The 21782-nt window shown below is 30.3% G+C and overlaps 1 protein-coding gene across 1 annotated transcript in view; it reads right to left on the reverse strand.

Moving 5' to 3' along the window:
* Positions 1–62: 62 nt before the first annotated feature.
* The window catches only part of LOTGIDRAFT_139272 (hypothetical protein), a gene marked incomplete at both ends in the record, with an annotated part of 37475 nt that continues 15755 nt past the window's right edge, over positions 63–21782 (reverse strand). The window contains 3 exons of the mRNA XM_009049336.1: positions 63–229; positions 5175–5340; positions 10570–10961. Of these exons, the coding sequence (XP_009047584.1) occupies positions 63–229; positions 5175–5340; positions 10570–10961 (725 nt within the window). The remainder of the gene's footprint in view (positions 230–5174; positions 5341–10569; positions 10962–21782) is intronic.

Consider the following 21782-nt stretch of genomic DNA (forward strand, 5'->3'; position numbering starts at 1 on the left):
CACTTATTATGGAAGTGGTGGAAATTAAGTTATTATGTGATACTTGACTATATGATTGACATTTAAATATAACCATAAATTGGTAAAAGAAAACCTACCTTAGCTGAAACCTTAGCACTGCTTTCCTGTAGATTCATAATAGCATCAGATATTTTGACATCAATAGGATCTACCACTGATTCAATATTAAAAGGTCCTTCCAATCGACTAGCTAACATTTTCATTGCCTCTGTAAATAGAAAATGTAATGTTAGAAGATAGATACATAACAATGAATGAGTCTAAATTATATTTTACGGTTTCCAGATTATGGATAGCGCTTTCAAAATACTTCATACAACTAGAATATTGCAAACAAATAATCATATATATGATTAATTCTAAAGGTATTCAAGACATCCAGTCACTAAAATACCTGTATATCTTGTAATATTATATTTAAGAGAAACTGTACAGATCTTTCTAAGGTTATCGGACTCAGATCCAATTTAAGAAATAAAATTTCAGTTTTAAGTAAGACATGTATTTTAATCCAGGTGGTTCAGCCTTTTCCCTGCCAGCTTTTGGATTTTATGACTGTTGGTTTTGGTAAGTAAATGAGTGTTTTCTCCTATAATTTAATTTATATAATAAGATAAAAGGCAAATGTTAAATATTCATCATAACTTACATCAACCACAGGTTTGATCAACTTGAAACATTATTTTATCTACTTTCTTTAACATATCTACTTTCCAAAATAAACACAGTGATAGCCTACATCTATCTTAATTCAATATACACAGGGTTAAATACTTCAGATATTTAGAATTGCACTTTTCTATTTACAATTATTTGCGTTTTTAGACTATCACCCTTATCATGCCCAATAGGCAGGGTGAAGTAGAAGGTTTGTGGAAGTAGGTTTTGTATTGACTTGAATGCATTTCTATTAACAATTTTAACTGCATCTCATGAATCAAATATCTTAAATACGAAAAATGCAATTTACTTTTTTATTTGATGCAACTTTATTGAAATGATCTCCACTACCTAGAGGATGGTTATAATTTTGAATTATTTAAAAATAAATTTATCCTTTTTTTAAAAAATCTATTATTCACGACTTTCATAATGTAAGACACAAGGATATCAAGATTTAATTTGAGAGGCAACCAAGGTCAGATATATTTCATCTATTAAAAAATCCATATTAAAAATCCATGTAACAAACTCAAGACAGAAAAGATTATTTATTTCTGAGTCATTGTTTAACAATGGAAACTGAAGAAATATAAATGTAGAGAGACAATGGTAAGGGGCACACAAGGTGGTTCAGAAGCCATACGTTATGAAGGAGTACATCAGTCAAATGGTAATATTATCTTGAAGTGGTAAATTTATCTCACCCAACCTAACCCTTTATATAACATATAAATTCCTTAGTTGCTGACATCAAGTAGGGCGTCACTTACAAATTACAAGCCTTCTATCTTACTCAAATTTAACAGATTACAACCCTTTTAAAGTTTAATATCACCAAATTACTACCCTGGATCGGACTATAAAGCACTCAAGACAAAATTGACATACCTTAGTTCGGAGGAAATGGGTTGTATATGAAATATATCATACACAAAGAAATCTTTCTTTCTCTTTGTCAAATGGAAAATTTTAAATCTTTTAAATGAATGCCCAGCCTAATGTTTGAAAGGCATGTTTGGCTTGTTTCCAGGTTTTTAACTTAAACTTCATCCAGAATTGCAGACAAGTAACAATATTTTGTCAAAAATCAAATTTAAAATTCAACCTGCCAGAAATATTCTTTATGGACTCATAGCCTTTAATTAATAAAATTTATATTTACTTTCAAATGAATCATTATTTAACAGTATAAAAAAAATTGATCCACAAAAAAATTTGATCCTAACACAAATAATTTGTTAAAGCTGTAGGAATAGGAGACATTTAAGTCAGGATATTTGAGAGCGACCGAAGCAGAAGTCTTTAATCAGCTGTCGACTGTCTCGCCCTACTGTCAAATCAATTCAACATATTTCTACAATTATTTTACACTGGAAGGGCATCTTTTTCGATGGCGGCCATTTTGTGAGTCATTATTTGAAACAGTCAAGAATTCATTTTTCATTTACATAATAATGACTTAAATTTTCTGTTTAAAATTTTGGGAAATAATTATTTTAATAACTATTTAAACTTAATGATGTTATATCTAAGTAGTTAAGGTAATTGGTAATGAATAGTAATGTAATTCATGCTCCTTAAAATTATCATTTTAAATTTATGATCAAAACCTGCATATTTTCATTTAATTTCATTTAAATATTGATATTATCTTATGCATTTTGTACAGCTTTGAAATTTTTCAACTATCTCTTTGCAGGACGACAGCTTTTAAGTTTACTGTTATTTGTATAACTATGAAATCCATAGCATTTTGTATAACTATGAAATCATTTTGTGTATAATTTCAAAATGCTATTCTGTACAGCTTTTAAATTGTATTTTGTAAAACTTTGAAATCTTTTGTATTTGGAACAGCTTAAGAATCATATTTATTTTGTACAGCTTAGGAAATATTATGTATTTTGTACAGCCTAGGAAATATTATGTATTTTGTACAGCTTAGGAAATATTATATATTTTGTACAGCCTAGGAAATATTATGTATTTTGTACAGTAGCCTAGGAAATATTATGTATTTTGTATAGCCTAGGAAATATTATGTATTTTGTACAGCCTAGGAAATATTATGTATTTTGTACAGCCTAGGAAATATTATGTATTTTGTATAGCCTAGGAAATATTATGTATTTTGTACAGTAGCCTAGGAAATATTATGTATTTTGTACAGCTTAGGAAATATTATGTATTTTGTATAGCCTAGGAAATATTATGTATTTTGTACAGCCTAGGAAATATTATGTATTTTGTACAGCCTAGGAAATATTATGTATTTTGTACAGCCTAGGAAATATTATGTATTTTGTACAGCCTAGGAAATATTATGTATTTTGTACAGCCTAGGAAATATTATGTATTTTGTACAGCCTAGGAAATATTATGTATTTTGTACAGCTTTCTTTTCCAATTTAGAAGTTTGTCTTCAAACAAATGCATGTCTAAAATGTCTTGATCTGTATTCAATCAGCTTCTTTAATAGGTCAGAGGAAACTTTTGGACTTTCTAGTTGACATATTGACAGAAGTATGATTTATAATCATGTCAGTACCATTGTCAATACTGACACTGTCTTTGACCAAGACAAATGCCAAGTGTCAGCTGAGGTCAAGAGAAATATTGAAGCAATGAGGGTTTTATGTAAAAATTATGCAAGAAAGAAAAGAGAAGAAGTTATTGAAGTCTGTAAGAATGAAGGATGAGATGAAATATTATTAGTATTATACCAGGTCACAGACATCAGATTAAAAACAAATAATTCCACCAAATCTCATTTCCCTTTTTTGTTTGTTTTCAAACATCAATTTATTTTATGGAATTCAATTTTGATATGCTCTCTCAAGAATCTTCATCTCTCAACAAATATGAACATTTCTACAATGCTTAGAATTAAAAAATCTCATCCTAACATCATGAACCAATTAAATTCAATTAACTGCTTGTAATCAGTCATAAGAGAAGATTTGCAATGTACTGGACCATTGATTGAGCACTATTTAAAATGACGTTGTGCTCCCTATGCATGTTTCATTTGATTGTATGACTTCGTTATGCCTTTTTATTTTATCTAACTTAAAATATTTTTTTTAGTTTCTAAGATTAGATGACACCAAAATTAAAAATAACCCGATGAAAAAGTTACTATTTCATTATCGAAAATGGACAAAAAATTGATTGCTTAGGATATGAAAATATTATTAAACAAAATATCCACACCCGAAATATTAAGAAAACCCATGTTGACTTATTAAATTTCTTCTTGCAATAACACAGCGAAATATGCAATCAAAGTTAACAATTTTAAATTTTAAAATCTTCAAATTACTGTCTGGCAATTTTCAAATACAAACATATTGTTTGAGAGTAATGAAATATTCACATAACACTCCAGCATAATTACAGAGAAAACGATGGAATTCAAACTACTTGGGTATCTGGCATATATACTTGATTGGTGCCAAGAAAATAAGATAATAAATTATACATCTTCAGTAGTTTTAAAGATTGTTTGACAGAAAGAGAATAGGTACATGTACATGCATTTCAGCTGTCAAAAGATACTGGATTGCAATCAGACAGTGCACAGAATTTCATGTATTGTAATAGTATTTGTAAACTTATTTATGCAAAAAAAATTATTATTATTATTATACATATTATTATGTAGGCTAATGAGGCAGGGCATAAATTGGAACACCTGATACCATTAAACTGTGCATGTTAAAGATCCTTCGACAGTTGGAAATCGAAAAAAGAGGAGGCTAATGTCGCTGTCCTGTAAAAAGTCCCTTATTGCACAATTAGGTACAGTTAGTAGGACATAAAATTCCATTCATTTTTATCCAGGTCATATTAATAGTGTTTTTTCCATATATTTACTTCATTAAACACTGACTGTTGCACAGAATGTAACTTGTTAATTCCAAATGAAAGGTGTCATTCCATTAGCTCAATCAGATCGTGACCATTCTATACTTTCTTTTCAGGAAATCATGTGATTGGGTCAGGTCAGGTCATCTCAGAGGTCAATTAGAAGTTATTCTAATTTGTTAATGGAAGCAAGTTTCCAGGCTTATATTGTCTATCATACTTTATAATCAACATTGTGGCGGTGTGCGATAGTCCGATGACCTTGAATAAGTCATCTTCACTCATAATTCCAGTTGACCCAGCTGTACATGGGTACGTATAATCTATGAAAGATAAATGCCAAGAGGTTTGGCCAAGGACCAGCTGGTAGAAAGGATCCTTAAATGTGAACCTAAAATTGTTATCATTGTAAAATATAGTTTCTTTCTGTCTTTAAATGCGGAATCCAAAACTGTCTTTTAAAAGAGCTGACCTGGACAATATTAATTTGATCAAGAATCTTTTTTAGCTCTATCACACCAAATCACCTTACTAAACTCAGACAAACCATTGCCTTAATTACCAGTTCAGGCTTATTAAATTTCTCGCTGTTACCATAGAAAAGAAATAAATGTCTAACTTACCGATATATTCATTCCAAGCTGAGTTTAATGTAGCTTGATAAGCTAGACAACCCTTCATGGTATTTAGACAATAATTACTGCATGGTTTAGTCAATGTTAATCCACGACAATGTGGACAGTATGACATCTTCATTAAAGCTTTAGCACAAGACTCAGTAGCGGGTACCTAAAATAAACATAAGAATTAGCTTAGCTGACATAGAATGGCTGGCATGTTGGATAATTACCTGAAGTGAGAATTGCATTTATTTTCTCCAAGAATGATACATAATGGAATGATATTTATCTGAGTTAATATGTATGAATATGTCTGGTTTTATATGATAAGATAAGTTTCTCATAACTTTAACAGTTAATGTTTCTTTATTACCAAGCACCCATCAGTCAAATCCTTCTTATATACCTGTACATGTCTAAAAATATAAATTTTCTTCAAAATTAGAAGAAATATGTATATATATCAAAAATAGATATCACTGTAACTTACTAGAACTTAACGTAAATAACTTGTAACATAGTAAACAGTAGCTTAGATGTGGATACAAGCTACAGATAGTGAACTTAAGCATTGGAAGAGTATATTATTTTGCACTATATAATTCAGTTTACCCCTGTCAGTGCTGCATGCTTAATGGGCTTATATGGAAATACACATCTAGTCATTTGATCTAATGACAAAATGTTTTGTGTGGAGATAGCATGATACAGGAGATCTAGAGTTGATAACTTGGCTAAGTAAAAAGAAATTTAAAGAAATATTTTAACCCAAAAGTCTTATCCACAGGTGTAATGTAAGATTTTTTAAATAAAATTGTGTTCCCAGAAGTAAAGATATAAGCAAGTTATGAATGTAGATGTTAAAATAGTGGAGATAGCAACATATTGTCTGAATTATTGCCATACTGATACCATTTCACCCAACTAGTATACACCCAAATATATTCTAACATATACCTACACAAAAATTTCACATTGTTATTTCTTAAAGGTGGTAAGGGCAACCAGACAAATATAAACATACAAACACAGTTTTTGTCATTTTTAAAGATTTGGGCTAGAAATAGACACTAAATTACATCTTCTACAATCTTCGAATAACACACTTGCTCTGCATACTTACGAGTTTTTTTTCCTTTACTCTAGGATGATGGTTAATGTATTTGTATTCAGAAATTTAAGCGCATCTAAGATAATAATTGCGAAAATCTGTCACTGTGACAAAAACGCAACAAGATCTATCATAGTGATGCTTTCAAAGGCTCCCTTTATCTGATTGAAACAGTTTTAAAAGCAAATTTAGGAATTAAAGATTATCTGATCTTAACTGTTTTTTCCAGAAAAAAATGCTTTAAAATGGTCTTAAAGTATCAAGTATCAATGATCACAAGTACTGGAATTTGATGTTACCTTGAATTTGAATAACTCCCTTGTTCTCTTTATCAGTTATTTTATCAATGTCATATTACTTTAAAGATAATTTAAAGAAATAATTTTATGTTAGCACGCATGTTTCAGTTTTTAAAAAAATCTTTCCCATTAAAACCCCTCCTTAAAGCTTAAAAGGTGTAGTATCATTTCTATACAATTGCACATTTTGTTAAAGATAAGTCAAAAAGCAATAATGAGCTGCACATGCATCTTTTGTCTAGACTTTATATAACTTTAATCTCAATTAATCTAAGTTGTATGGTATATCACATGTACCCTGAACATTTTGAATAGAACCCAGATTTAATACTGTGATAAAACAAAGGTAGGGCGAATGGCATCAGGTGTTCAGATTAACTTTTAAGATGTATTACTTGCATAATAGTTATAAATACAAGCTATTATTATTATGTACCTGATAAATCCCTAGCATTAATAAGGTTATTGTCTGGTTTACATCAGAATAACGCAGGTGGCTTCTATTTTATTTTACCTCTCTCAAGATTTATTCTCTACAAGATGTATCTTATATTTCTTTTTTTAAATCCTAATAAATGCTGATTAGATTTTTATCAATATTGATCTTTTATTATAAAATATTTCTAAGTTAAGTAAATTAGAGGTTTTAATAGTTCTTATTTCAAATATTGAATACCATATCCACTGACAGATTAAGAAAATCAGATTTTCAAGATTTTTAAGTCTGAAAGCCATTCCATTCTGAATATTTAACTGTTCATTTCAAATGTTAAGTCGCATTAGAAGTTGGTTTTCATTTTTAAGATCAATTTTATATATTCCATTTCAGAAATCGTGATCCATTAAAAGGATCCACATGAATGAGGGTAACACTAATTGATAAATTCATAATTCACCATTGGAATGAATAAATAATTTAACCAATGAATGAACAAACAGTATTATAGTTTTTCACAAGTTTTCAAGTTTGAACCATTCTGGAACAAGGTACAGAACTTTACTTTGAGATATCTATCAACTGAAAGGTCAGATGGTGTGCAAAGACGGCAGAAAGTGTAAAATAAAAACCATTTGACAATATAAATACCAACAAGTCAAAATAAAAAGTTGATATCAAAGGGAAAATTTTGAGACTAATCAAAGAGACTTTTACTTGTGTCAAAGAAAAACAGATTCAACTAGAATTTGAAATGAGCCAGTCAGGTTTACAGGTTTATATTTTTTTTTAATTCAGGACAGAGTACTGGTTTACAATATTTCGTTAAAAATTAAGGTCACAGAGTAACTTAAAACCTCAAATTTCCAAACTTTGTTAAAACTTGTTATAACTTTTAGTCCTTTATAGAGGCCATGTATTCATTTGAATAATTTGTTATTCATTAATTCATTCTTTCATTCAGTTATTTATTTTAAAAAATAACTAGCGGAATTAATATTTCCCAGATCTGAAGTTTGAAATGTGCCTTATTAAACTCTAGGAATTAAAATATAGGATTTTAAGACATTAATAATCTTCTACTATCAACTGGCTATCTAAGGTCTATTTACCATGCAGACTTCAGTAATTAAATTCTACCTTTTTCTCTTTAATAATGGATTATATGATATCTGCTTGTCTACATTTTAAGCTAAAAAATATTTCAAACTTTGATAAGAAAGTCAGTGTTTTTGACATAAGGTTATCTCCATATAATCAGAAGGTAAAATTCATGACTTATAGAAAAAGGCGCCCAAATTATTCATGATTAAACTCATTAGCTGTCAGATTTTGATCAAAAAACAAAAGTACCTTTTTTATCCTTCAAGTATTTAGCCTCATTTGAACATTTTCTGAGAAATTCTTGCATACCATTAACTTTATTTGAGCCAAAGTTGTGAAATGAATATAAATAAGGTTAATTTTAAACAAATGGTCTTCAAATTACTTTCTTTACAGAAATAGGTTTAAAATCTCTAAATAATTGGAATTTTTTATTATAAAAAAGGAATTTAAGTTTTGGCTAATCAAGTTAAATTTTCATTCGCATTTCTTTAAGATTTAGTAGCAATTCAACATGTTCCACTAGTAAACTTTCAAATAAACAATTTGATTTGATTTGTATCCATTATGATAAATTTTTATTTTGGCTAATCAAAGGAAATATTGTGATGCGATACCCCTTAAATTAAACCCTGGCATTAAGCCATCTTTACAGCAGTTGAGTTAAGGACAATCACAAGATGGAGGATTCTAATAATCATCATCTAATCTTGCACATGTTGAGTTGAATGTTTATCTCTAGAACTAAGCTACATTAGAATGGAATGTAAATCAATCTTCTTGTTATCTATTGCTTGATATAATGTGCATTTCTAGCCCATAATTAGCTTCACGCAATTAATTTAGTTGATTGAGGTATTATAACCCACCATTCCTTTTTCTCTCTCTCGCTGTAGAACAGATTATAGTGGTAATTGAAGTTTCCTGTTGTCAACTTATGTCATTTGAGCACCATTTTAATTGAAAAGTGGACATATTGTAAACTTTAGTAATAAAAATATTATACCAAATATTGTACCAAATAATGAATGCTTCATGATGCTAAACTGATGTTGAATGAATAAATAATCTGGGAATTTCTGGGTAAAAAAATATTTAAAGGGCATTGTCAAAGCCAGCCATTTTACATCATTGCTCAGATATCACAGGCAGTAAGTTAAGTAACAACCACTTTCCAACTGGAAAATATCAGCAAATCAACAATGTTGGACTATAATACTAGATAGATGAGATTTGGCTTAGAGATATTTTGATGAAAGTCTATCTTATCTTAAATACCAATTGACCATCTGAACTGTATGTCGTGTAAAGAAATAACATGGTATTTAACCTGCTGAGACCAGCTGCACCATTTGTAATGAAATCTTGGCCGAGAAGTTTGGCTGTGTGCCCAGAAGATAAAAGGGATCATCACTTCTGGTGTAGATCATTAATATGTCAGAGTAGATTTTAGTATTGTCTTAGTGTTTCAATTATAATTGCTTGTAACAATAATTGCTAGCTTTATGGTGGTTGTAATATATATACTCTCATGAAATTGTTCCTAATTATTCTGTGACGCTTTCAATGTATGGAAGTTTCTAGTAAGGTCCATATTCTTGTCTATATGTATCTGATATGTCCATAGTATAAACTTCACATGAATGTGAAATTGTAGTCCTTTTTAAGGAAATCTACTGGTAAATGAAATCTATGGTGCAAACAGTCAAGTCTGTTTTCTCTACTGTGATTAAGATTAAGGTTTTTGCAATTATCCATCACAAAATGTCTTAAAAATTTGATGTTGCAAGTTTTGAATAGCTCAAACACATACAAAAAAGTCAGATGTAAAATAAAATTTCATATCCATGTGGTCAAAGTTTTTGACTAGTTGATATGATACTTCAAAGCTTCACAATTTCTCTTCTTATTATAAACAATCACATCCTTTACATGGGATTTGAAATATGTTTTGAGTTTATGTTACCACTAGTGTTTCAGCCCTAGGGAGCAGACTGACTAGTAGATATATCTGATGGCTAGGTCTGTACCTACAGAAACATGGTGTTTATGAACACGTGAAGTGTCATTCCAGACATTTTATATGGTGTACTTTGGCCAACAATAGTCTCTTCAATATCATATCATTATTTTCACACATTTGGTTTTATGAGTTTTTTGTCTAGGGAAAGAGTTGTAAACATAAGTTTGTGTAAATATTTTATCAATTAGGATGATAAAAGGCTAGACTTTGTAAGAGGCAAAAATAAGGAGATATTTTCTATTCTGTTCTAATGACAGATTGCTTCTTGTTTGTCAAAATTCTTATTTGAGTGAAATTTTGCTCCTTTAAACCAAGACCATATTTTTGTATCTTGACAACAATGTCTTAGTAACGTATAGCTAAAAGAGTTTTGGGAGAAGCCTGCAAACCCATACAAGTTAGAAAAGAAAAAGTAAAGCACCTACCTCCATAACATTCATTACAACATCTCTACCAATAGCTAAACCTTGTACAAATGTTCTCGCAGCTATAAATGCTCTTTTGACTTGGATTGATAATTTAAGGGGAACATCTCCGAAAGGTTGTAATTCATCCATACGCTCAGTAACGCAACTCATATATTCATCATCAAATTGATAGTCTGCGTTTAATAGTTTGAACATTTTTTGTAATAACCGACTGAAAAAATTATCCATCACTTCCATAAGATTGGCATCTTTTCCTTTATAATAACCACGTAATTCTTTAAATAAATCCTCAAATATATAGGAATTTTGTTGATATAATAGTCCATATGTTTTCACAAACATTTCATGTAAGTCTTTTCTTGCATTTTCTAATAACTCTGTGAAAAATTCTGAAAATAGAAAGAATATAAGATTTATCAGTCAAATTAGAATTAATTTTACAGTAATGGTCAGTAATGTAAGATTATAATCATTGCAAAACTGAAATCCTGTGCTGTTATTATGTGTTTTTGGACAGCAGGTTTCTAAACCCAGATCAATTTCCATTGCATTATGATTTCGGTCTTGTTGGCATTGCCAGAATATAAATGACCACTAAAGGCTTCCATACATATTAAGCTCAATTTTCTATAGCAATCAAATACTTTCTACATAATTAATGACTTTTTTTTCTATGAGATAACTTATCACTATTCATATAGTAGACATAATTACAACTAGAGAACATATCTGGTAGAATGGTCAAAGAGTACCCTTGAGAATTGTTACAACACAGCAATTACTTAATGTTAGTTTGTGTCAGAGATTGTTACACTTAGTAGATAGCTGTCACATTTAAAATAACTTTATCAATTTATTCATGCATATATTGTACAGAGCTATAATGGCGATTATCGGATTCTGTAGGAATGTTTGCAATATTTTGTGTACTAGTGATTGTATTGTTGATGATTATCAGTATGAGTGGTATGATGGACTTGGCATTCCAGGAAATTAATCTGTCAATCTTTTTTCTTGACCTTTTTTTTGTTTTAGATCTACTTTAATGTTTGAAATATATGTACATGAAAATCTACCATTTGTAATGTGTAAGTTTAAAAATAATTCAGGACCAGGAAAGGTAATATATTAGTAAAATCATTGCCAGACAAAACCTGAGAAGAAGTTGTTGTACATCCTCCATTTCCCACAACCTGGTATCTGTCATATACAGGTCAACAGTCTACTGAGTCAAATACTAATACAATCTGGTTGAAAACATGACCAGAAACAAATTAATTATCACAACTAGTCTGAGAAACAACCCACAATAATCCAATACATCAAACTCAACTGGGTACAGATAGGCTATCAGAACTTAATAAACTGGTGGTATATATCACTTTGTCTTGTGAAGCAGATACTTCATCTACTATGTATTGCTTCTGATCTGAATAATTATGACATCAGTTTAAAGGTGTTTTTTTCTGACAAAGACAAATTGTCTTAACACAGTTGTAACAGTGTTGACCCAAAAAAGGTACAGAAGAGGTTTTTTTCAACAAAGAGAGTCAAAATATTTCTTAACGTAGGAGGATTTTTCGCCTCATGGTCAAATACTTCCATGACCAAACAGAAGACACTACATGACCAAAGAGAAAACTATACGTGACCGACCAAAGTGAATACACCTCATGACCACAGAAAACAATAACAAGACCATGCATCTTGCTTTGGGCTTGCAAAAAAAACTATGAGGAAATTGTTCACACTAAAAAAACTTTCTGGAGAATGAAATAGCTGAAAATAATAAGAAATGTGTACATTATCTATCATTGTCAGAGAATAACAAGTTGTGTATATCTAATAGATCCCTATTACTAATCTCTATAGTAATTACATCAAACTATAGTCTATACCAATCAATCTTGACACTAGTTTACTGTCAATATTCAACTATAGTTACTCAAGGTACATGTAATTACTAATTTATACAGTTAGACAAAATGGAAAATTACTCTCTCCAACATTGAATTCACCTACATTCGGCAATAGTCTCATAAACAATCATTTCTTTTCTTTCACATCATATCCTACAAGAGAAGACCTTCCCAGTTACATCCAACAAGAGAAGACCTTCCCAGTTACATCCAACAAGAGAAAACCTTCCCAGTTACATCCTACAAGAGAAAACCTTCCCAGTTACATCCAACAAGAGAAGACCTTCCCAGTTACATCCTACAAGAGAAAACCTTTCAAGTTACATCCTACAAGAGAAGACCTTCCCAGTTACATCCTACAAGAAGAGACCATCCATGTTACATCCTACAAGAGAAGACCTTTCAAGTAACATCTTACAAGAGAAGACCTTTCATGTTACATCCTTCAAGAATAGACCTTCCAAGTTGCATCCTACAAGAAGAGACCTTCCATGTTACATCCTACAACAGGAAACCTTTCAAGTTACATCCTACAGGAGAAGATCCTTCACGTTACATCCTTCAAGAGAAGACCTTTCATATTACATCCTTCAAGAGAAGACCTTTCAAGTAACATTTCACCTTTCAAACAACTGCATGTAAGAGAAAATTTGAATGTAACATACTAATTTAATTGATATATTTCAAAACAAATTAATGATGACTCATTCAACTTCATTCCAATTCTACTATAAAATTTTTAATATCCTAAAATGGATTCCATTAGCAAGTTAATTATTAATCTAATCCTAAATTTGTCATATTAAACTGAATGATTATTAATTATTAATGAAATATTAAATTCCATTATGCTTGAATTGGTTACCAGGCTGTTTCAGTGTCTAGCAATTGACCTATCAAAAGTGACAACTAAATTGGTGGAAGGATATACATTAATAGCCTACTTCATTTTGAATATATTTCATTGTCCATTTAATCATATATAATTGTGTCCTTTGTCCTGTACAGTAACATATTCCTTAAAACAATCAAGTCATGTTACAGAAATGGAAGTTCATTGAACAGAAAGACTGAATAACTGAAGCCTTGAATACGAAACTTATCAAACTAATGGATTTGGAGATCTATCAGTAATTACACCTACATCATGTTATCCTTATGATAAAAAATATGAAATCAAAACACTAATATCAATCAAATTAGAGAACTGAGTTGACAAAGTCAATGAATCTTAAGGTTTTCTATCAGATCATCTACACAAGGGACCTTAAGAATTTTTCTAATATTCTGTTACATAATTATTATAAAAGACCTAGACTAGAAGATTGTCATAAATTAATCTACCCGAACAATCAGACAGCAGAAATACTCTTGATACATGGCCAAACTGTGAAGAGAAAAATTTCTCCCAATTGTTTATCTAGACACTGAATGCACTCTGAGTATACAATAAGTTATTAACTTTCAATGCTAGTTATGAATGGTATGTCTTTATTGTGTGATGTAGAATAGAGATAGGAAACCACTGATTTATAATATACTCCATATATAACATTCTTAATATATTTCTCTCTTAAATCATAGTACATCATATATTCTACTGGGCACAGATAGCATCTTGAAGGTTTTTATATACTGCTAAAACTTCCTGTGCTACTATTATTTACAACAGGGGTTAAAAAAAATTACAAAACCTCTGAACAGTTGGGATAAGCACTATGTGAACTGTTGAAAGACCGTTAATATTCTAGCCATCTCCAGAATACATTTGGGGCTTTGAATAACTCAGTTATTTTCAAAAAATAAAAATTGATGCTTTTTGTTTGTCTTTGGTAGATTTATAATGTAATAGGCCAAAGTGATGATATTTTCACAATATTAAAATCCCAATGACCAGATGCAGTTCTTTCTGGACTTATAAAAAGTTCTTCTAGAATTTGTTATATCTGAAAAATCACTAACACAAGTTGGGACCAGATGTTCACAGAAAGCAACCAATCTGGTGTCAGGATAGAAGATCATGATTAATTAGTTCTAGCTAGTAGAAATTTAATGATATTAAAGTCAGTTAACATCACTAATTAAAATTCTCAGTATATATAATAAAAGTATAGAGAGTTTATCTGTAAAGTTTATCATTTTATAATCAGATCACTTGATCTCAACTCAATAAATATACAACTAAACTCATTCAATACTAATCATTTATCTTTAATTCTATATATTTTATAATTATCAGTAGCTGTGTTCATATTCAAATTCTTTTAAATATGTGATGTGATTCAATAATAGCATAAGCATTGTTTTCTCTGCAAAATTGCAAAAAAATGTTATGAATACATAGTAAAGCCACACCTGTAAAAGAGTAGTTTGGTGGTAAAGTTCAATGGAACGCCATCCTCACAATCTGAAAATCTAAAAAATTGTGAGGCTATTTAATAACTCTATGTGCTATTTATACAGCTTTCACAACTATATTTGTTTAACTAAGTGTCATAACTGACTTTTTATGCTTTAACTTAAAGCTAAACTTTGAAGAATTAATATCATTATCATTTTTTGGTATAATGTTCTTTGACATAGAATCAGACTCATATTCTTCTCATGTGATACTGATTCCAACAAATATCAACAAAACAACTACACATAGTAAGCTTATTTATGTTTATGGTCTTTCCACAAGCATAATTAGATGAGAATTTTCTTTCACAGATAATGGTAAATAAACAAGATTGTATACATATAGCCTAATGTATGTTAAATATATTAACACTGCCTACTGTGAACACTCACTTTTTATCAAAGGATCAAGGAGAAGGGGTTCTTAATGCTGTCCAGCTATAAATATTTACCTTCAATATCTATATAAACTGACCCATGAAATAATCAACTGACCCCTTGACCCCTAATCTTTTATCTGTACCTGAATAGCAAGGTTGATATACACTTTATCTGTATATTGATCTATGACAGACCCTCAATCCTCCCATATACACCAATTTGGAAAATTTTCGCCCTTAGATTCTGACAATGATAGATATGATCTACAGGGTTATCATTGAATTTATCTCTAAACCATAAATAGTTTAATAATTGTGGACAAATAGAGGGGATCTACGTCTATTGACCAATATTAGTATGATGTTAATAAGACGTGATGGTGATAATCCTAAATTCTTTCTTCATAGTTTATGAATGAAAAGCGAAAAGTGGGTCAAACAAATTCACTTTATGACAGAAAAATAAACAATTTTTATCAGAAGAGTAGACTGAAAACATCTTAACAATATTCTTTTAGCTTCTTAGATTATATAAATATTCAATTTTTCATTCATAATATTCCCTGTTTTATTATTAGGTCAGCCATGTTAAATTTTTTGAAATAAATCTCTTGACCGATAAAAATCATGTCTCCCAATGCTTTGATTTGCCATCTGGCATAATGGACCTCCATTCTGGACAAATCAGAAGAGCTACCAGTACAAAAACATTTCCAGTACAACTAACATAAATAACTAATATCTTCTACAAACTTTCATAAGCCAAATTATTAGAGGTCAGATAATAGAAATAATATAAAAGATTTGACTGGGGCTTATTTTAACATGCTAGTAATTTATTTGACGGCAACGAACAATATATCTTTGTAAAACCACGTAAAATTAGAGGTATTCATCACAAACAGTAAGATTGTGATATTGGATCTGGGCTTTGAAAAGCCATCAAACATATTTGACATTTAATCTAAAAGCTGAAAAGATTGGCGAAGAAAACATGGCCAGACGAAGTATTCAACCTTCACGATTGAAGAATCAATAGATTTAAATTAGATCGACAAAATGTGACAAGCGGTTTACAGGATAAGCAAGGGTGCGTGAAGTAAAATCGGACATGCTCCAATGATCTACCAATAGCCAGGGACCATGATAAAGGTATAAAGAGAAATGGTCATCAGATCCTCTCTATTGCCTAAAGCCTATTACTAATGTTTTATAGAGTGGGAAATAAGTTAATAAATATTTCATGAAAGGTATTCAATGATTAAAACTCTAGATTGACTTTATATTCTAGTTAGAAGGTGAACTGAGGTTAATATCACATTGTTTTCTTCTTATCCTTTATTTACTCATCATTTGTTTACATTTTCACACATATTTTATTGATCTTGATTTATTATGTGCCAACAGATAAAAAGTGCCGTTGTTTTATTATTTGCACTGCATTGTGACCTCCATTTAATATGTATTTTTTCTGTACCAAGTTGACAAGTCTGACAGTCTCTTTAATTAATCATGGTTAACAAGTTTCAGGTTATTAACTTAAGACATTCATTAACTTGATTTAAGGAAATGTGTTGATTTGTTAATCATGGGTTATGTTGATTCATTCATCTTGTGATGTGATATTTTTTCATGTGACCACATCAATTTTGTTAATCATGGAATGTTGATTTGCTGATCATGGAATGTTGATGTCTTAATCATGGGAATATGTTTTCGTAACATTGTAAAACACTGATTTGTAAATCATACATGTTGATTTGTTGATCATGAGAATATGCTGACTTTTTATCTTGGAATATCTAATGAACATGCAAATATGTTGATTTGTTTATTGTGGAATAAATTGTTGTTGATGTAAATCTTGGGAATATGTTGATTTGTAAATCATGAGAATATCATGGGAATATGTTGATTAGTAAATCATGAGAATATCATGAGAATATCATGGGAATATCATGGAAATATGTTGATTTTTAAATCATGGAAATATGTTGATTTTCAATGGAATCTGAGAATATTTAACTATTGGTATCAAGTTGATATATGGGAATGAGAAAAGTTATTATTAATATATAACTCTAGTATATAAAATACCTCCTTGCCCAACACCTGGTCCTTACAATATATAACATGAATCCAGACCAATTATTTGCTCATGAATAATATGAAAGGCGACATCAAGCTTGGATTTCAATGACAACGTATTTGAATTTTGACAGACCTGAATGAAACACTAACATTATTTGTTCCTTACGTACAAAAACATCAAAAAAAGATTTTGTACTTAATACTCCCTTACAATCTCTCATCTTGAGAGCAACAATTATATCAAGTATTTTGTCAAATCTCAAATCACATGCCTACCCTTCTATTGAGTAAAGTCTAATTTTGCCTGGAGGGGTTCTTCTCTTACGCCACCCGTGTGCTAGACAATTATAAGGTATTTAAAGTGGTATATTATAATGATAAATATCTAAAGAAATGTGAAGACCATCTCACCTCTTACCTATTAAGACTTGATAATAAAGATGGTTACCGTGAATAAAGGCCAGGTAAAGGCATGATGAGATGACATATTGTAAGAAGTTCTCCATGTAGAAAACCTTTCATCTCGGTGTTTTTTGTTACAATATTTTGGCTACAGTAGGGGGTGGCTGTTATCATTATAACAACTCAATGGAACATTGTTGTGTTCATTGACTTTAGGAATATAGGTCAATTCCTTTAAATTAGGGTATTTGACAAGATTTATCTTCTGCAAGTTTCACAATTTTCATTTTTACAAATTTTTCAACACTAGCATTTAAAATAATTTGCCGTAGACTAATCCACACATGAATAACAGATTTTTTTAAATCGAATCCAGCATACAAGCAATCTAATATCACAATTCCTCATTGTTTTATAGCAATGTTAGGACATGGATCCTACATCATAAATCACATCATAAGAACCTGACTTTGGTAGAAAACTTGTTAGATTACAAAGGAGAAGAAAAAGATACAAAATTGTAATCTAATTTGAATTAGATTGGCATACAAGTTGATCTCTAATTAAATGCAATTTGAAACTGTAATAAAAGACTTCTATCCACATACAAAATCTTTATAAATCTTTCAACTGTCCCTTTAATTTCATAAAACCCACAATACAATCAAATGTCGCATAAATTGTTGACTTTGTTCTGAACAAATCTGTGACATTTGTTAACTTTGTAAACTAGTTTATTTTTATATCTGAACATCACACATTAATATAGAATTTCAGATTTATAGCTTTGACAACAACCATTACATCAGTTAAGTCTTTATATAATAATAAAAAATAAAATATCAAGATAACAAATACATTGAAATGCTCTTATATCTATTTTACATACAGTAGGGTCTTTGACGTTAATTTAATCCCATAGATAGAGCATTACCCTGACATTGATTTTACAAAATGATTACAACATGGAAAATCCTCTAATCATTCAGATTGGACCATGTGCCACAGGCTGTACCCTGAATAGTTGAAAATTGAACAAGATTGTCTTGACAAAATTTACCAGTTTTTATTAGCTCATTCAGGTGCAGTTCATAATCATTTCTACAACTAATAAGGCAATCTTCATTACAAATGATTTAAAAGAAAATCAGCTTACATCAATATTTCTGTGGTAGGTGTGACCAGCAAAGCAGTGTTTGTCCACCCTTCTGAATAAACACCAGAAATCAGTGCAATTCTAGATGTCAATTCAAGAGCAATGTTGATATAGTTCTGCACTAACTATACACATAACCACAAGTGTAGATAATAGCATAAATGGATATACGTGTAAGTGAAAAAAAATATGTGAAGATACTTGACTTAATGGTTTATGTAATTTTTTTCAGTGTGAAATGACTTTAATATTATTATAGTAAGTCTGGATAGTATCAATGAATGTTATGGATGAATGAAGTTTAAGAGCTAGAAGTAATAATTCTGCAATAACATTACCCTTAGTTATTGTGTGGAGAATGTGAAAAGCTGAACATTAAATTCAAGTACATGGAAATAAAAATCAATGAGGCTGTGTTTTCACTCGCTGGGGTTCAGCCTCCATTTAACATAATCGTCCATTTAATAAACAGCTTTCATTTTAATCTTCTTAACTAGACTGGAGATTTCATATTGCATGATTTAATTTCTGACATTAAGCAGTCCAATAAACATTTTACTTCACATGCTGCAATTTAAAATCAAAGTTTTCTATTCCACATTCTGTAGAATATGAACCAAGATATCTCTTCAAATTATCTCTACTTCATTTTACAGCCAAATCTTTTAAATTCAATTGCACAGCTGAGGTTGTAAAAGCACTAATTGTTAAAAGGTGCTAGTTTCTTACATGATTTACTCTCCTCTAATGATTGTTGGCTCTTCTTTTAAAAAGAGTAGATTTAGTTTACTTATTTTGTGATCTGACACTATTTGCCTTACATTCTTACAGTCTTGTAGAATTTCTGGCTTAGCCAAATCTATTTTTTCTGCAATCCAATTCTTGTCAGCCAGCATTTCTCTGCCAATCAGACGCTTCTGTAGATTTCTACACCTGTGTAAGAACTGTCTGCCAACCGTGAGGTTTTGACGTCTGATCTAGTATGTTTTCAATGTGTGTTTTCTGTATATAGAATCAACCATACCTACAATACGTCTGCTGCCAGCCATTGAATAAATGCCAATTAACAGATCCTAGAAATAATTTACATCAATTGTAGCATAATACATGTATAAGTAGCTGAATATTACAGACAGACAGATATATTCTAGATTAGAGGCATGCATTTTGTGTACAAAATCAAAGTTCAGACATACATGTATTGGGTAATGGATAATGTTTTATATTTTGGGATATCCAAATAATCAAAAGAAGGTATATTATATAAGTGGGTGGTCCATCAGAATGTCAGTCTATGGATTTTAATTTTTAAAAGAGTTTTTTGATGTACATGGATGTCATTTTTCTCCTATGATAATAAATTAACTCTCCTATCCTTTGGTTGTACCTTCTTTTGAATGTACTATGTGTGTCAAGTCGCAACCCTAATTTCCTTTATGAAAATTTGAATGAATTACCCTGTCCCGATTAATTGATGTAAATGACAAATAAAGGATATCTACCCCATATATCTTACTAGATATACAAAACTAACCATTGATAAAATCTGACTTCAATTTCATAAACCTGGATTACTCAGGTTAGAAATGAGAGACTTTAACGAAACAGAATATAGCAGCCATTTTGGATGAAAAATAGTTATTTAGGGTGAACAGATGGAAGGCTAACAACAGGTCAAGACACCCACCACACAAGCTGAGTTATTGAATACCCTTCACCACTTTCTCTCCTTCTACCATGTACAGTTCATTAACATTCTCCATTCAAACATTTACATAAAGATGATCTGATTTATTCTGAATTAGGTCAACAACTACCCTACTATTTCTATTATTCTTAATTTTACCACTTCTCTCTATGTAAATGATCACTTCTTACTAGATTAATCAATTCCAATTTTCTGTGTTACTTTCAGCACGTTGGAGGTGTCTACTCCTTGACTTTTGATTGCAAAATGTTCAAAAAATTTGATAATCTGATATTAATAACTTGAAGATTCGACTAACATGTAGCATTTGGAAAGTTAAGTTTGATTCGCTCAAGAAACTAACCTTGGCCCAAAAATGCTCAAGTAGATTGATGTGATATTATTTCATTCGAATTAGAAAAATCTTGAATTTAACATGGAATGAATTTAAACACAAAGAAGGCAATAAAATATAGAATTCTTGGCAAAGACCATTTTAAATTGAAACTATCTTTTGATCAGTGAATAGTTTCAAATTTTGAAAGAAACTGAAATTATATCCAATTTTATCATGTAGCTATTGAGATAACAAGTCTTTGAAATGGTTTATTTTAAGGTTAGTGAAGAATACCTAAACAATAATAATATTGTATTGTACTATTGTATTAAATACATCCAACAAATGACACCCTTGCACACCTTTTAACTCCCTTCCCTTTATCATATAAAAGTCTGAGAGCATTACCATTAGAAAAAGGAACAGAAAAGCATTCTCATCTCAATGGAACTCTTCATGGGAAAGGTAAATCAAGTCAGATTTGTAATTTAATGTATCCCAAATATTTTCATATAACAATTTAATACAAATGGAAGACATGACAAGAATTATGATAAGTAATAATAATAATACCTAGCTGTTTAAAAAGATAACACAGTAAATATATTTTATCAAGGTTAACAAGTCAACTCTAGTAGCTGTTACAGAATATTCAGAAGTTACTTAAATCACAGGTGAGCCTATATTACTGGAAAACTTTGCAATACTTAAAGATATTCTTAGGTTTTCTGGTCTATGTATGTGTATTGACACTTAAAGATTTGCAACATTCTGATGCTGTTAACACAGAAACACTACACCAGATAATAGTGTCACCATTTGGCTATACTGCCAATGT

Source organism: Lottia gigantea (genome assembly GCF_000327385.1).
Source record: "Lottia gigantea unplaced genomic scaffold LOTGIsca_134, whole genome shotgun sequence".
Lineage (NCBI taxonomy): Eukaryota > Metazoa > Mollusca > Gastropoda > Lottiidae > Lottia > Lottia gigantea.